Below are 17,146 nucleotides of genomic sequence, written 5' to 3'. Positions count from 1 at the left end.
CCAGCCCACTTGAGGTTTTTTTTGTTTTGTTTTTTTTAATTTATTTATTTGAGAGCGACAGACACAGAGAGAAAGACAGATAGAGGGAGAGAGAGAATGGGCATGCCAGGGCTTCCAGCCTCTGCAAACGAACTCCAGACACGTGCGCCCCCTTGTGCATCTGGCTAACATGGGACCTGGGGAACCGAGCCTCGAACCGGGGTCCTTAGGCTTCACAGGCAAGCGCTTAACCGCTAAGCCATCTCTCCAGACCCCCACTTGAGGTTTTTCATGACACTCTGCCACTCATTGCTTCCCTCTGTCCTTACACAACTCCTAATGGAACAATATACTTTTTTATTCATTTATTTGCAAACAGAGATGCGAAAAAGAGAGAGGAGATGAGAGAGGGCATGGGCACGCCAGGGCCTCTTGCCACTGCAAACAAACTCCAGATGTATGTGCCCGCCTTGTGCATCATCTGGCTTTACATGGGGTCTGGGAATTGAACTCGGGTCAGCAGGCTTCAGAAGCAAGTACCTTTAACTGCTGCTGCACCATCTCTCCAGCTCCCCCCACCCCACCGCCACTTTTTTATAAGAAGGAAAAAAAAAAACCCTCTCCTTGGAGCACTGCCCTGAGGAGATGTGTCTGTTTCGGGCTGACCCTCTTTTCTGTCCATCTGCTTCTCCCAGCACCTCTGTGCCCCTCGCCAGTCCATTTTCCTCATCATTATCCCTGATGTCTTACTAAGCGCTAGCCACCCAGCCACCGGGTCAACTCACTGGGACACTTATTGTCGGGAAGAGAAGGAAGAATGTATCTGCGTGCTCAAAAGCCAGCCATGCATTCTTCTAAAGACACAATGCTCTGATGCAAAGTCATCTTTCTTCTTCCCAGTGCCTTTGCCCTCCAGATTCAATGACTGAGGGACAGGAGATACTGGGAATGAAAGCCAGGGCCTCATACCTACTAAACATACACTGCACAACTGAATTTAAGGACACCCCGGTGTACTTGAAGTCCTGTGTTTTTTTTTTGTTGTTGTTTGTTTTTGTTTTTGTTTTTGTTTTTGTTTTTGCCTAGGAATGCCCTTCAAACCCTTCTTCTCGGGAAAATTTCAAGGAAATCGCTGTCAATTTCATGGGTGTTCACTAAGACAGATCACTTGTTCCCAAGTCCTTGGTGCGCTGTGCAAGACAGCCTTTGGGGAGGGTTGGGAGGACATGGTTGAGAGCCCTGGAGTCAGGACATGCTGGGTCCAACGGACGGACTTACGAACCATGCATGGCACCAGGGCATGAGTGGGATTCTCCTTCAGCCGTTCATCAGATGCCCTAAAGTTCCCTCTGGGTTAGGAAGCCATAGGTGCCACGGGGAATTGATTCTGCATGACAGGTCTGTGGCAGGAGAGCTCTGGGCCCTGATTTAGATGTTGTTTAGTTCATGCCACCTGCTCAAGACCCTCTTGCCCTCTTCCAGACCCGACTTCCTCTCAAATGGATGGCCCCCGAATCCATCTTTGACAAAATCTACAGCACCAAGAGCGACGTGTGGTCTTACGGAGTGTTGCTGTGGGAAATCTTCTCCCTAGGTAAATGGGAGGGAGGGAGGGAGAGAGGGAGGGAGGGAGGGAGGGAGGGAGGGAGGGAGGGAGGGAGGGAGGGAGGGAAGGGTCAGAACAGCTCAGAAGACAATGTCTTGTGTCCTTGTGGGTAAGTGAGGTCAGCTCTGGAACCAACTCCAAGTCCTATAGAAGGCCTGGGCGCAGGCGGCTTGTCCAGTGAGCAGCGATACGTATGCTCACCCCTCATGGAAGAACCGGTCTACTCCATCACCCCCACTGTGCAGCGGGTGTGCTTTTCTCCGTCTTGTGCTCCTTGTCCAAGTTCTCAAGCACCCAAACATCTCCGGCTCTCACCTCCTTCCTCCTTGCATCTCCCACGCCTAAGGACTTTTAACCCAGGAAAGACGCCCATGCGCACAGCAGAGGCCATAGAACGATGTCGTCGTCGTTAAAAGCAGCGGGCCTTGCTCTAGTGTCTAATATTCGCACATGACAAGCCCCAGGGCACCGGCTTAAGCGGAGGAGCAGGGAAAAACGCTGGCTGTTTGTCCTGCCTGTAATATCATCCAGGATGGGTTGCTCACTCAAGGCCGCTGGCCCATAGACGTGTCCAGACCCGTCGATCCGCTCACACCGTGATGGTACGAGGCCTCCCAAGCGAGAAACCTAGCCAAGAATCTTTTGGGCTTTGCCCAAAACTTGCCTTCCATGGCCAATCAGAGTGACCCAGTAACATCCCTGGTTTCCTGTAATGTGTGAAAATCATCCCCTGCTTTCGATGACAGGCACCTGTTGCTTCCAGTCTTTGAAAGCAGCTTGGCAGCCACAGTGGCCTTACAGTGACACGGTGCCAAGCACTGCGGGTCTTCCAGCTGCTTCCTACCAGCGGTAATCACCAGAAAGTGCTGGACACATGCAGAGATGGCCCTAGCTGGAGGGCCGATCAGAGCAGCCGGGAGACCTTGCTCAGCCGACCCCAGCCAGGGCTTCCCCACAAGCACTGACTAGAGACTTAGATAGGCCTGCTCTCTCTGGCATCCTTGGTACTGCAGACTCTGCAGCACGGGAAGCCCTCACCCAACCTGGCCAACCTCACGCTGGCTTCTTCCTTGAGACCTGTCGCCGCTCCTGGGCCCTAGAGCTGCCAGGGTGAATGTCATTTTCACTGAGGTTGGAGCGACCCAACATTGGCTCTTTTTCGGAGATCATTAATCCAGTGGATGAGTCTCTGATGAGATTTCCTTGGAGTTCCTTCTGGGGGGACAGATCAGGAGCCCTTCAGAATGCCTTTTCCCACTGACCCCACCAGGCAGGAGTGGCCACCAAGCGCATGTCACCAGCAAGGGTCCGTTAAGCTCCTCTGTGCAGTGAATCCCGCATAGAGAACCATCACAATCACTTGGAATCTATTTACTAAAACAACACGTTTCAAATGTTACTTATTGTGTGTTTCAAAGTAGTGTCTTGCTGTAGCCCAGACTGACGTGGAATTCACTATATAGTCTCAGGGTGGCCTCGAACTTGGGAGGCCTCCTCTGCCTCCCAAGTGTTGGGACTAAAGGTGTGTGCCACCACACCCAGTTTAGGCTTTGTTTTTGTTTGTTTATTTATTTTTTTGACACAGAGAAAGAGGTGCAGAGAGACAGAAAGAGAGAGAGAGAATGGGCATGCCAGGGCCTTCAGCCAATGTAAATGAACTCCAGATGCATGCACCTCCTTGTGCATCTGGCTTACGTGGGTCCTGGCGAATCAAACCTGGATCCTTTGGCTTTGCAGGCAGACGCCTTAACGTCCAAGCCATCTGTGCAGCCCTGTTTGTTCATTTTTGAGATAAGCTGTTGCTGTATAGCCCAGGCTGGCCTTCAACTCATGGTCCTCCTGCCTCAGTCTCTCTCCCAAGTACTGGACTACCACATTATCTGATACATCAGTCTGAAGGAAAGAAAGAAACGCTGACCTGGGGTTTTGGTACCAGAAACCCTAACATGCATGCTTCTCCCTGCGCTGTCTCCTGCAGGCGGCTCTCCATACCCAGGAGTGCAGATGGATGAGGACTTCTGCAGCCGCCTCAAGGGAGGCATGAGGATGAGAGCACCCGAGTACGCCACTCCGGAAATGTGAGCTCGCAGCTTCCGCCTTTGCCCCTTGCTCTTTTCCCCTCTGTGGGTTGAGGGGTGGGGAGGCATAGATGGGATGCGGATTTTAATGTTTTTTGAGGTAGGGTCTCACTCTAGCTCAGGCTGACCTAGAATTCACTATGTATAGTCTCAGGGTGGCCTTGAACTCATGGCAATCCTCCTGCCTCTGCCTCCAGAGTACTGGAATTAAAGGTGTGCACCACCACACCTGACTTGAATTATGTTTTTAATCTCCAACTTGGTGCAATGCAGACCAGCCTTCTTCCTCCTCCTCCTCCTCCTCCTCCTCCTCCTCCTCCTTCTTCCTTTTCTTTTCTTTTTTTTTTTTTTGGTTTTCTGAGGTAGGGTCTCACTCTAGCCCAGGCTGACCTGGAATTCACTGTGTAGTCTCAGGGTGGCCTCAAACTCATGGTGACCCTCCTACCTCTGCCTCCCCAGTGCTGGGATTAAAGGCGTGCGCCACCACGCCTGACCAGACCAGCCTTCAGGGATGCGGTGTCCTCAGGCCCTATGGTCCAGGGGTCCATCCCCAGTTCCTCCCCTGCCCACTGACATGACCTGTCAAGCAAGGCCTTTAGCTTGGAACTGTAGTTAGAAGTTCATTTCTAGGTACAAAATCCAGGCACCCAGGAACTGAACGCAGCTCCTCGTCCCCTCACTCCCCTGTGGAGAGTCTGGCGACCTAAGCCACCACAGGTGAAGGCTAGAGGTCCTGCGTGGCCCAGTCCCCCACCGGCGGCACAAAGCCTCGGGCCTTGGCTTGTTTGGCAGGGCAGAAAGCTGAGCTCCCCATAGGTCATGTGGCACCATGGCTTCTGCAGCACCCTTTAGGGCAAGGCCGGGCAGCTGGCGGGGGCTCCTGAGCTGCACCTTTCTTGAGGTGCCTTCCTGATGTGCCGTGGGGGGCCGCGGGCCCCGTGGGCTTCTCGGGCGCTGGTGCCCGCTCGCCCGCCGCCCTGGGGCACTACGTCCTGTGGCGTGCGCCTTCCCTGCGTGCACTTCCAGGCCTGGGCAGGAATGTGATGACGCTGGCAGTTTGGTCAAGCTGCTGACCAGGACTTGGGCCTGCGTGAGGCGGCGCCACCTTTCCTGAACTGGCAGGCGGCCCCTCACCCCATCCACACAATGGGGTCCCATCAGAGCCCCGGGACTGGCCTTCTGGGGAGGAGTCCCGGCCGAAAAGGAAGTACAGAGCTTGGCCAAAGGGCAAAGTCACGGGCTCTTTCCTTCGTCTCGGGACAAAGCTAGGTCAGAGTCAAGATGGGAAACTGCATGACAGCGCTGAGGACCTCGGCCATGAAGAAGGCTGAGGGGGAGCTCCAGTCTCCTGTGAGCACGGCACGTCCTCAGGAAAGCACGGGTTCTGGAGGCCTCTCTCTTTTCCTTTCTTTCTCTCTCTCTCTCTCTTTTTATTTTCTGTCTTCTGGTTTTTGATGTAGGGTCTCGCTTTAGCCCAGGCTGTCCTGGAATTCACTACGTAGTCTCAAGGTGGCCTCGAACTCATGGCGATCCTCCTACCGCTGCCTCCCCAGTGCTGGGACCAAAGACGTGCTCCCCCACGCCCTGCTTGGAGACCTCTTTCTAAGAGCTGGGGACAGAGCTGGGCTGGCCCAGGGCTTCTCCCCCATCCCTTACCGTGTCGCAGCAACCTTGAGGGTTTTCTGACTCACTTGATTCCTTTGCCTTGGCAAGAAGGACAGTGCCGGAGCCCTGGGATTAAAAAGTCACCTTGTGCTTGATTCTCTCCTAAGGGTTTTCCAACTTTGTCTTGTATGAAGTTCCCACGGCCTTGAGGAGTAGGTTGGGCAGACACTATCACCTGGACGTGGGAGATACCAAAGCAGGCTGAGAAAAGTCAAGCAACGCACCTTCTGCCAGCCAAGTAGCAGAGGGGACAGAAGCCAGTTCCCCGGGGCCACGGGAGCTACTTTAGGAAGACGGCCACATCCTGCAGAAGGGCCGGCTCTCATGTGCTCTTCCACATGCTCTGAGTTAAGCCTAGAGAGGCACACCTTTCGCCCAGCACTTAGGAGGCAGAGGGAGGAGGATTGCTGTGAGTCTGAGACCAGTCTAGGACTACAGAATGAGTTGTAGGTCAGCTTGGGCTAGAGTGAGACCCTACCTCAAAAAAAAAAAACACTAAATAAATAAACAAATATGTCTTTCCACTTTTCATATAGCTTAGTTGTAGGTGGTCTCTTTTGTTTCTTTCTTTTCCTCCCTTCCTTCCTTCCTCTCTACCTTTCTCACTTCTTCCCTTCCTTTCTTCCTCCTTTCCTTGTTTTCCTTCTCTCTCTCTCTCTTTCTTTAATCATAGCACTCAAAATAGGAGGATCACTGCGAGTTCGAGGCCAGCCTGAGACTCCATAGTGAATTCCAGGTCAGCCTGGGTTAGAGGGAGACCCTACCTCGAAACACACACACACCAAAAAAACTTCTTGGGCTTGAGAGATGGCTTAGCGGTTAAGCGCTTGCCTGTGAAGCCGAAGGACCCCGGTTCAAGGCTCGGTTCCCCAGGACCCACGTTAGCCAGATGCACAAGGGGGCGCACGCGTCTGGAGTTCGTTTGCAGTGGCTGGAGGCCCTGGCACATCCATTCTCTCTCTCTCCCTCTTCCTCTCTCTGTTTGTCGCTCTCAAATAAATAAAAATAAAAAAACTTCTAGGGATCCCTGGCAGGCATTTTGCCAAGAGGGGATACCTACCAACATCTAGCCTCAGTAGACTTGATGGAAAGGAGCCCTGTATCTTCGTACCTGAAGTGTAAAGGGTATAGAATTGCTGTGGAACCTGTTGACATTGGAACCTGAGGACAAGATTTGGCCTCTGGGTTATCAAGACAGATGTTTCAAACCTAGAAGCCCAAGCCTATATGTTGGCCTTAGTGGCGAGAGGCGAGTTTGTAATAGGAACTCCAAAATGCTGGATGAAAAGGGATCTACCACACACAGGGACCTTACCCACCCTGAGGAATTACTGTTAGGTGTCAGCCTCACGGGTCATGCTTCCTGCACTCTACCTTCTCCCGCTGCCCCCACTGCCGAGCCCCCCCCCCCCAGGGGCCGTGTAACCGTGTGGCAGTGCCATGTGCTCATAGAGAAGTCAGCTCAAACCAACCTTCGTCACAACGGGAGAGTAAAAGGACCGTCACAGACTAAGCACCCATCCAAGACTATGGCTGTCTCTAACTGAGAGGATATTATCCTGCCTTTGAAAAAGTCCTGGCTCCTGGGCTGGAGGGATGGCTTAGCAGTTAGTTAAGGCCTTTGCCTGCAAAGCCAAAGGACCCAGGCTTGATTCCCCAGGACCCACGTTAGCCAGATGCACAGGGGGTGCACATGTCTGGAGTTCATCTGCAGTGGCAGGAAGCCCTGGCGTGCCCATTCTTTCTTTCTCTTTCTCTCTCTCTCCCTCTTTCTCTGTCAAAGAACTAAATAAATAAAGTCCTGGCCCCGAAAGGACTTGGGTCAGGTGGGCACTGTTAGATGGGGATGTTAATCTGTCTTGGTGGACATGACTCAAGCAGCTGCTTATGTGAAACCATGCTTGATATGAAAGGAAGTATGGTCTATAATGTTTCTGCAAGTCACCTCACGTGAAACTGCGGCCGGGGATCTACCCAAAGCACACTGCTTCTCTTCCTCGCTTCCAAGTACTAATCGGACCTAGCCCTGCTTAGCTTCTGAGATCAGAGGAGACTGGGCTTGCTCAGGCTGCCGTGGCTGTAGATGCACTCTTGTCTTTCTCTGTGCTCCTGCTGAACAGCTACCAGATCATGTTGGATTGCTGGCACAGAGACCCCAAAGAGAGGCCCCGGTTTGCAGAGCTGGTGGAGAGACTAGGCGATTTGCTCCAAGCCAATGTCCAACAGGTAAAATTAAATGTACCTAGAGTATCAGGGGGCCAAATGCACCTAGTGGGGTGGTTTCTTTATTTGTGGTCTTAAGAGCCTTAATAGAATAGGAGAGAACAGTAATAAAAAAAGAAAGTGTGCATGGAGCTGGGCATGGTGGAGCATGGCTTTAATCCCAGCACTTGGGAGGCAGAAGTAGAAGGATCACTGTGAGTTTGAGGCCACCCTGAGTTCCAGGACAGCATGGGCTAGAGCCAGACCCTACCTTGAAACTTCGGCCCCATAAAAAAGAGTGTGGGGGTTGCTTCTGAGAGGCAGACAGATGGTGAAGAATACTGGGAGAATCAGGATACATCAATACATCAAGAAGAGAGATGAGCTGGTGGGATGGCTTAGTGGTTAAGGTGCTTGCCTGAAAAGCCAAAGGACCCAGGTTCAATTCCCCAGAACCCATGTAAACCAAATGCACAAGGTAGTCCATGTGTCTGGAGTCCATTTTGCAGTGGCCAGAGGCCCTGGTATACCCATTCATTCTCTGTGTCTGCCTCTCTCTCTCAAACAGATGAAATAAACACATTTTAAAAATATTTAAAAAAAAAAAACAGAAGAAGAAGAGAGTGTGAGAATTCCAACTACCATGAGATAGGTCACTCTTTTTTTTTTTTTTTCTCAAGGTAGGGTCTCACTGTAGCCCAGGCTGACCTGGAATTCACTATGTAGTCTCAGGGTGGCCTTGAACTCACAACCATCCTCCTACCTCTGTCCCCCGAGTGTGAGTGCCGGGATTAAAGGCATGTGCCACCATGCCTGGCTTGAGATAGGCACTTCTATCTCATCTGCCCTGGCCCAGAAGTCACTATAGCAGAAGTGGTGACATGAATGCTACTCTCGTGGCCAGCCTTGGAACCAGTTCCAGGGAGATGGCAATGTACACTGTGGGCACTCAAACCTCATCACATTGGAGGTCTGGAGTCCACAGAGAAAGTGACACTAAATCAGATCTCCATCTTCCCCACCAAGGCTCGGGGAACATTGTGGAAGAGGGGGCAGAAAGATGGTAAGAGCCTCAGAGATTGACCGAGGCCTCTCGGTCCCCACAATGAATATCAATAACTTCACTAAAGGAGACCCTCAGCAGAAGTGGGTGGGGATGGGGGAGTGTCTAAGAGTACAGCCGTTTTATTAAAAAAAATCAATAATAAATAATAATAATTTCTTTCAAGTATGTGTGTGGGCTGGAGAGATGGCTTACCAGCTAAGATGCTTGCTTGCAAAGCCTGAGGACCCATGTTTGATCCCCCAGATCCCACCACACACAAGCCAGACACACAAGGTGATGCAAGCGTGTGCGGTCACACATGCACACGTGTGGAGTGTGATTTCAGTGGCTGGAGGCCCTGGCATGCCAATTCTCTCTCTCTCATTAAAAAAAAATTATAAAAGTGTGTGTGTGTATGTGAGAGAAAGAAAGACTGTTTCAAAATATAAGTAATATTATGCAAATAACATAGATGAACTTGACAGAATATGTCACAGAAATTGGCTGAAGGAGAAAGTTTTATAACCAGAGCTCTCTCTCTGTTATCTTAGGATGGTAAAGACTACATCCCACTGAACGCCATCTTGACCCGAAACAGTGGGTTCACCTACTCGGCTCCTGCCTTCCCGGAGGACTTTTTCAAGGACAGTATTTCAACTCCAAAGTTTAGTTCTGGAAGCTCTGATGATGTCAGGTAAGACCTGGTCCCCCAACTTTATAACAGAACTTTGAAAAGAAAAGAAAGAGAGAAAGAGAAAAAGAAGAAGGGGGGTGGGGAGAGGGAGAGAGGACAAAAGGGAGGAGGAAGGAAGGACAGAAAGAAAAAAAGACAGAATCAGTACCTCTTCTACATCCTGAACTCGGCCATTGTAGACATTTTCTTACCCTTTGTCTATATACTCTGTGAGATTGTGGGGACACACACTTGTCTTTGTTCTGCACCATTTTTTGTTTTGTTTTGTTTTGTTTTTTCCAAGGTAGGGTCTCACTTTAGCCCAGGCTGACCTGGAATTCACTCTGTATTCTCACTTTGTATTCTTAGGGTGGCCTCGAACTCACAGCGATCCTCCTACCTCCGCCTCCTGAGTGCTGAAATTAAAGGCTTGTGCCACCACACCCAGCTATTTTTTTGTTTTGTTTTTCAAGGTAGGGTTTCACTCTAGCCTAGGCTGACCTGGAATTCACTACAGAGTCTCAGGGTGGCTTCGAACTCACAGCGATCCTCCTACCTCTACCTCTTGAGTGCCGAGAGTAAAGGTGTGCACCACTACGCCCAGCTCTATTTTCTTTTTAAGATTTATTAGAGACAGAGAGGGAGAGAGGGAGTGAGAATGGGCCTCCAGGGCCTCTAGGCACTGCAAACAAACTCCAGATGCGTGCATCACCATGTGCATCTGGCTTATGTGGGACCTGCAGAGTCGAACCTGGGTTCTTAGGCTTCACAGGCATGTGCCTTAACCACTAAGCCATCTCTTCAGCCCTGTTCTAAACCATTTTAATAAGACATACAGCATTATGAGACTTTGCCCCTAAGTATTAGTTTATTTATTTATTGGTGAGCAAGCAAAGAGGGAAAGGAAAGAGAGAGGGAGAGGAAGAAGAGGGAAGGGAGGGCATGGGTACCCCAGACACACGTTCCACTCTGTGCATCAAGCTTTACGTGGGTACTGGGGAATTGAACCCAGGCCAGCGGGCTTTGCCAGTGAGTTTCTTTCCCTACTAAGCCATCTCCTTAGCCCCTGAGTATTTTAGTGTGGATCTTATAAGAAGGACATTCTTTTGCATAATTCCACCGAAGAAATTCTTTAGAGTGGGCCATGATGGCTCACGCCTTTAATCTCAGCACTCGGGAGGCAGAGGAAGGATGAGCGTTAGGAATTTGAGGCCGCCCTGAGACTATATAGTGAATTCCAGCTCAGGCTGGGCTAGAGGATCTCGAGACCCTGCCCTGAAAACAAACAAAGAAGAACAACAAAAAAAAACCAGTCAGACCTAACTAGAGGCACTGCTGCCCAGCCTGACCTGAGGCTGGAGGATGCCACGTGCACGTGTTCTCACCAATGCACTGGCACGTTTGAAGTGACGCATGCGCTCCGACCTGCATTGTGTGCAAGGAATCTTCTTATTCTTCACCATCTTTTTCTTACTGAGCTGAGATAATGACATGCAGAGCGGGTGACCAGCCTCGCCTGAGTAGCTGCACAATGAGAGAAATAAACTTCCAATCAGGCCACTAAAAAAAATAAATAAAATTAAATCACATTTCCTGTGCTAAACGCTGATAACAATCTTATGTCTGTCAGTCTTTCCCTATAAACTTTTTGTTTTATGAAACTGAGATTCTATTGAATATACACGATAATGTATTACAGAACAATTATTTTTTTCTCAAAATGTGACTGTACCGTTTTTCTATTCTTTTTGATGTCACTCCCCCACTGCACTTTGACAATCGCATGTGGCCACTGTAGAAAATTTTGGAAAATTACACCAAAAAAAAGTATAAAAAAGGAAAAAAAAAAAAACCAGAATCAACTTTCTAATCCAGGAGTCTGTCCTGACCCTCCCTCCAAGTCTCTATGCAGTTAGGACCCCTTTGGGGACCATTGGAGGGTTTTTTATCTGCAGGAGGCATAGCTGTTGGGCCTTGACCTTGATTCTGCCCTTAGGGGAGGAATGGCAATGAGGCACGATTTTCAGAAAATATTGCTAGTCCGCCGTGACAGGTTTCAAAGACATCCAGTAGGTAACCAGAACTATGATGGTGACGGGTCAACATCACAGCTCACACCTGACAGCTGCCCCAAGAGGCTGGTGCAGAAGTTTTAAAGATGAGAAAACCAGGGCTGGAGAGATGGCTCAGCAGTTAAGGTGCTTGCCTGCAAAGCCTAACAACCTGGGTTCAGTTCCCCAGTACCCACAGAAAGCCAGATGTACATAAGTGGTGATGCATCTGGAGTTCATTTGCAGTGGCTGGAGGCCTTGGCACACCCATACTCTCTCTGCTTACAAATATGTGTGTGTGTGTATATATATATATGTAATTTTTTTAAAATTTTTATTAACATTTTCCATGATTATAAAATGTAATTTTTTTTTAATTTTTATTAACATTTTTCATGATTATAAAATATATCCCATGGTAATTCCCTCTCTCCCCACCCCCACACTTTCCCGTTTGAAATTCCATTCTCCATCATATTACCTCCCCATTACAATCATTGTAATTACATATATACAATATCAACCTAATAAAATGTAATTTTTTAAATTTATTTTTATTTATTTATTTGAGAGTGACAGACAGAGAGAGAAAGAGGCAAATATAGAGAGAGAATGGGCACCCCAGGGCCTCCAGCCACTGCAAACGAACTCCAGATGTGTGAGCCCCCTTGTGCATCTGGCTAACGTGGGTCCTGGGGAATCGAGCCTTGAACTGGGGTCCTTAGGCTTCACAGGCAAGCACTTAACCACTAAGCCAACTCTCCAGCCCTATATATAATATACACATATTTTAAAGATGAGTAAAGCAGACTCAATAGCATGGCAAGGCCTGGCTGGGTGGAGCTGAGGTGAGAGGCGGGTGTGATTTCAGCCCTTGTACTGTGCTGCTTAGCCAGGGCCCAGTAGGTTGCTTGCTTAAGACCTTGGGCCTTGCAGTGACAGACTATCAGACCAGAGGATCTCACTGAAGGGTAAACTTGCCTGTGAGTAACCGTCCTGTGGATATCCCTGATTGTCTTTCCAATAGGTCACCCACAAAAAAGAATAAGTGAAGGACAAAGAAATATTCCAAATACACCTCATTTCTCCCAGTGTGTAATCATGTACAAGATGGGCTCTGCACTGATTATGCAGTGAAATCGGCTATGGTTACGTTTTTTTTTTTGTCACTCCACATCCATTGAGGAAGTAGGCAGCTCTAAGTGATAAGATAAAGTCTTATTTCTTCCTGGGGCAGCTCTTCCTTGTGTGTCACCAAGCACACAGGCCAGGGCCAGATGATGCCTCACATTCATCTAGGCCTGACATTTTCTGATTCTACAAGGAACTAGAATGATCCCCGCTTGCTGGGGTTTGGCTGAAAACTATAGAATGGGAATTGACAACCATGGGAGGAAGAGACAGGGGTTAGCATGAGGCTTTCTAGGGGTGGAGGAAACAGCTACAAGAGTTCCCCAGTTTGTCCGTCTTAGCTGGGGTCCACGTGGGGTCTCCGATCTCCTGGCTAATCAAAGCTGTGTCTATTTTCCCTGTCTTGATTACTCTAGATATGTAAATGCTTTCAAATTCATGAGCCTGGAAAGAATCACAACGTTCGAAGAGCTTTCACCAAACGCCACCTCCATGTTTGATGTAAGTCCCAATGCTAAGTTACCCCGACAGAAGCCTTTGTCCAAACACCAACCAGGAACAGCTTTTGGTCAGTGAGGGCCAGCAACCAGCGGGATAGACAACCTAACTTAGCTGTGTAGAGCTTATTTGAAAAAAGAATTCCAGGGCTGGAGAGATGGCTTAGCGGTTAAGGCGCTTGCATGCAAAGCCAAAGGACCCAGGTCAGTTCTCCAGGACCCACATAACGCAGATACACAAGGTGGCACATGTGTCTGGAGTTCATTTGCAGTGGCTGGAGGCCCTGTTATGCCCATTCTCTCTCTCAAATAAATAATAAAATATTTTTTTTAAAAAAAAAGATGGCCCAGAATTCACTCCGGGGTTCAATCTAGCCCACCAGCTCCCCAGGGGCTTCCTGCACTTATCCTCTGGAATTAGGTAGGAACTCAGCCCCTCGGGAAACATCGGCATGTGTTTGCAAGCTTGTAGGCTGTCGCGGCTGCCTCCTCGTCCACAGTCAGGGAACTCCTAGCGAGTTCTTCGTGTGGGCAGCCGAGCCTTCCAGTGTAGCAGCAGCCTTGGGAAGAAGCCCACGTAGATGGAGGCGCCCTTCACCCTGAGGCTTTGCAGGCTGAAACACACGTATCTAGACTCACTGGCAGAAGTGCACCAGGGTGGCCTGGGAAACAGAAGGCTTCCATCAGTGCCTCTCTTTAAAGCCCTGGAGTGGGGTTGAGAGGATGAGCAAGGCTGGAGGAGCCCACTGCTGGTGTGGCAGATGCTTTGCTCCAAGTGAGCTCTGCAGACACGCAATGCTACACTTCCAAGATCCAGCCAGAAAACCAGCTCTCAGGTCCTACCGACAGCCACCAGCTCAGACACCACCTTGTCACAGATCCTCTGAAGGTCCTGTGCACGTGGAAGCCCGAGAAACACTGGCAATGGCCTTGACCCACAAGGAGGCTGGCAGACCAAAGGGTGGTCACTAATCTGTGTGGCCTTGACCCAAGCACCATCATTCTTAACAGCTACGAAGACCTTGTCAGACACATAAAATAAAGGGACAGGGTGACCTAAATATGAAAACATTTAAATTTTAAGCTGCAGAATGCCAGGCTAAGGCAGATGAGGGTTTTGGTTTGCGGCTTGGTACATTGATTCAAGTCCAAGGAAATAATACTGAGTAAAACCTGGCAATCCTAACCCTAATAGGTGCAGAATCATGACCGCTTCCTTATTTGCATAGGTCATGATATGTTAACAGCTCAGTAACAGCATCAGAGGGAAGCAGGAACAAAATGTGGAATAGGCCAGGCATGGTGGCCCACACCTTTAATCAAAAAAGTGGGTTTTCTTTGGTTTGTTTATTTCTGTTTTTGTTTTTGTTTTGGTTTTTCAAGGTAGGGTCCCGCTCTGGTCCAGGCTGACCTGAAATTAACTCTGTAGTCTCAGGGTGGCCTCAAACTCACAGTGATCCTCCTACCTTTGCCTCCCAAGTGCTGAGATTAAAAGCATGCACCACCATGCCTGGCTTCAGAAAGGACTTTTTGAGTAGGAGGATTGCTATGAGTTCAAGGCCACCCTGAGACTACAGAGTGAATTCCAGGTCAGCCCGGGCTAGAGCCAGACCCTGCCTTGAAAAACCAAACAAAAAGAGCTGGGCATTGTGGTGCATGCCTTTAATCCCAGCACGTAGGAGGCAGAGGTAGAAGGATCACTGTGAGTTCAAGGCCAGCCTGGGACTACAGTCAGACCCTGCCTCAAAAAAAAAAAAAAAAAAAAGTGGAATATACCCACCAGAACATACTGTATTAACAGAACAATGAACAGTATGCATAAAATCCCAGGCTAAACACAATTTGCAAAGGACACGCCATTTCTGGAAACTATGACCAAAAGGGCATGAAAATTCCATAGACTTTCCAAGAAAAAAATTGAACTACATTTTTATAATTTCCTTGAAGTTTCACATATCGTGGCTACCAAATAGCCAACTTCAAGATGTTTTTGTTTTTTTTTTTAATTTATATTTTCAGCATTTGGGAGGCAGAGGTAGGAGGATTGCTATGAGTTCAAGGCCACCCTGAGACTACATAGCAATTTCCAGGTCAGCCTGGGCTAGCACAAGAACCAACCTTAAAACAAACAAACAAACTATGTATATGTGTGTGTGTGTGTGTGTGTGTGTGTGTGTGTGTGTGTATGTATATACAATTTATTTGCAAGGAGGAGGGGGGTTCCAGGGCCTCCTGTCATTGCAAATGAACTCCAGACACATGTGCCACTCTGTGCACCAAGATGAGTTTTAATATAACTATGTGCTCATTTGCCTAAAAGTTTTCCTATAGAATATACTAAATATACTGTTCCCTGCAGTTTTCCCTCTTATTTACTTCACCTTCAGGGAGAAGGGCCTCAAAGTCACTAGGAATAGGTGGGTGTCACTGTCCCTGAAGAGTCTGTATAGTTAGTTGCCTTTATGAAGAAAATGCTGTGTGTTGCTAGGCAGGCATTACAACTGAGGTCCAGCCCAGGGTCATCCCCTACTTGGCATGGAACCTTCTGGGCCAGGCAAGTGTTAATCTTCCATCCCCCCCCCCCCCCGCGCAGGGTTGCCAGGTGGACAAGGGCACCCTGCTGACTTCTCCCTTGCTGAAGCGCTTCACCTGGACGGAGAGCAAGCCCAGAGCCTCGCTGAGGACCGAGTAAGGCAGCGGCATCTTTCCTAAATGACGGGGTGGGGGAGAGAGGGGAGCCGGCTTAATGGAGGCTCTCTTAGGCTGCTTGACCTCCTGCATGATGGCGTTTAGGCAATGTGGGAAAAGCTTCCCTCTTCTCTCCAAAGACTAAGACTGTGGGGGTTGGGGGAGCAAGATGGGGCAGGTAAGCCCCAGGATCTGCACAGGGAGAATGGGACTGAAGGGGGACATGCAGGGCATTCTTGCCAAGACAGCGAAGTCAGGTGTGGGGGACAGCAGCCCTCCGTGGAAAGGAGCCCGGTGCCCTCAGCAGTGCTCCCCATTTCCGGCCCCCGGCCTGGCAGGGGTTGAACAGAAAGAGCACATTACTAATGTCAGGTCGGAAGCTCACAGTTCTGGAGATTCCAGTCCAAGGTCAGGAGGACCCCATTGCTTTGGGCTTCGGATGAGGGTTTTGGATGGTAATGGCTATGAGGATGAGGTAGACCAAACTGGTCACTTCATGACCAGGAGGAAAAAAAGAAAGAAGGAGAAGGGCCAGAGCGCCACAGTTCTCCTGAAGGCCTTACCCCAGTGACTTAGGGACTAACCACTACGCTTCACCTCTGAAACGTTCTACTGTCCCCCAATTGAACTGGCCCTGGGAAACCTTTAGTGGCTATTCAAAATCAAGCTATAAGCCTGGAGGGATGGCTTAGCAGTTAAGGCCTATGAAGCCTGGGGACCCATGTTCTATCCCCCAGGACCCACATAAACCAGATGCACAAGGAGGCACATGCATCTGGAGTTTGTTTGCAGTGGCTTGAGGCCCTGGTGCACCCATTCTCTCTCTCTCTCTCTCTTTCTCTCTCTCTACCTGCTTATTTATGTATCTCTCTCAAATAAATTAAATTAAAAAAAATTTGAAAAATCCCCCCTAGCCGGGCATGGTGGCACATGCCTTTAATCCCAGCACTTGGGAGGCAGAGGTAGGAAGATCACTGTGAGTTCAAGGCCACCCTGAGACTACATAGTGAATTCCTAGAGTGAGGCCCTCCCTCAAAAAAAAAAATCCCTCCTAGACATGCCCAGAGACTCGTTTCCATGTGATTCAAAATACTATTGAGGGCTGGAGAGATAGCTCAGTGGATAAGGTGATTGCTTGTCTGCAAAGCCCAAGGACCTGAGTTTGATTCCTCAGGACCCACATAAAGCCAGATGCACAAGGTGGCACAAGCATCCAGAGTTTGTTGCAGTGGCAGGAGGCCCCGGTGCACCCATTCTCTCTCTCTCTCTCTCTCTCTCTCTCTCGCTCGCTTTTTCTCTCAAATAAATAAATAACTTTGTCTGAATCCTATTAAATTGACAACTGAGGTTAACCATCATTGACCATAGAAGCTATTTGACTCCCAAACAGGAGAGGGCTGTTTCCAGGTCTTGGAGTTCCTGTGCATCAGGAATCGTGGTTTTGGGCTATCTCAAACATTCCATCTCCACCACTGGGAAGCCTTTCTCTGCCCAGTGACAGCAAGCTGGAATAAGGGTGGCGTGTGTCATG

At 49.3% G+C, this 17,146-nt stretch overlaps 1 protein-coding gene across 1 annotated transcript in view; it reads left to right on the top strand.

Annotated features, from left to right (window-relative positions):
- Positions 1-17,146, top strand: part of Flt1 (fms related receptor tyrosine kinase 1) — a 207,716-nt gene that overhangs the window by 187,570 nt on the left and 3,000 nt on the right. Inside the window, exons 24-29 of the mRNA XM_045153903.1 lie at positions 1,462-1,573; positions 3,564-3,663; positions 7,449-7,554; positions 9,127-9,269; positions 12,847-12,931; positions 15,521-15,615. Coding sequence (XP_045009838.1) covers positions 1,462-1,573; positions 3,564-3,663; positions 7,449-7,554; positions 9,127-9,269; positions 12,847-12,931; positions 15,521-15,615 — 641 coding nt within the window. The remainder of the gene's footprint in view (positions 1-1,461; positions 1,574-3,563; positions 3,664-7,448; positions 7,555-9,126; positions 9,270-12,846; positions 12,932-15,520; positions 15,616-17,146) is intronic.

The sequence above is a fragment of the Jaculus jaculus genome, chromosome 7 (genome assembly GCF_020740685.1).
Source record: "Jaculus jaculus isolate mJacJac1 chromosome 7, mJacJac1.mat.Y.cur, whole genome shotgun sequence".
In the NCBI taxonomy this organism is placed as follows: Eukaryota; Metazoa; Chordata; class Mammalia; order Rodentia; family Dipodidae; genus Jaculus; species Jaculus jaculus.
This window is presented reverse-complemented; position numbering and strand designations above follow the sequence as displayed.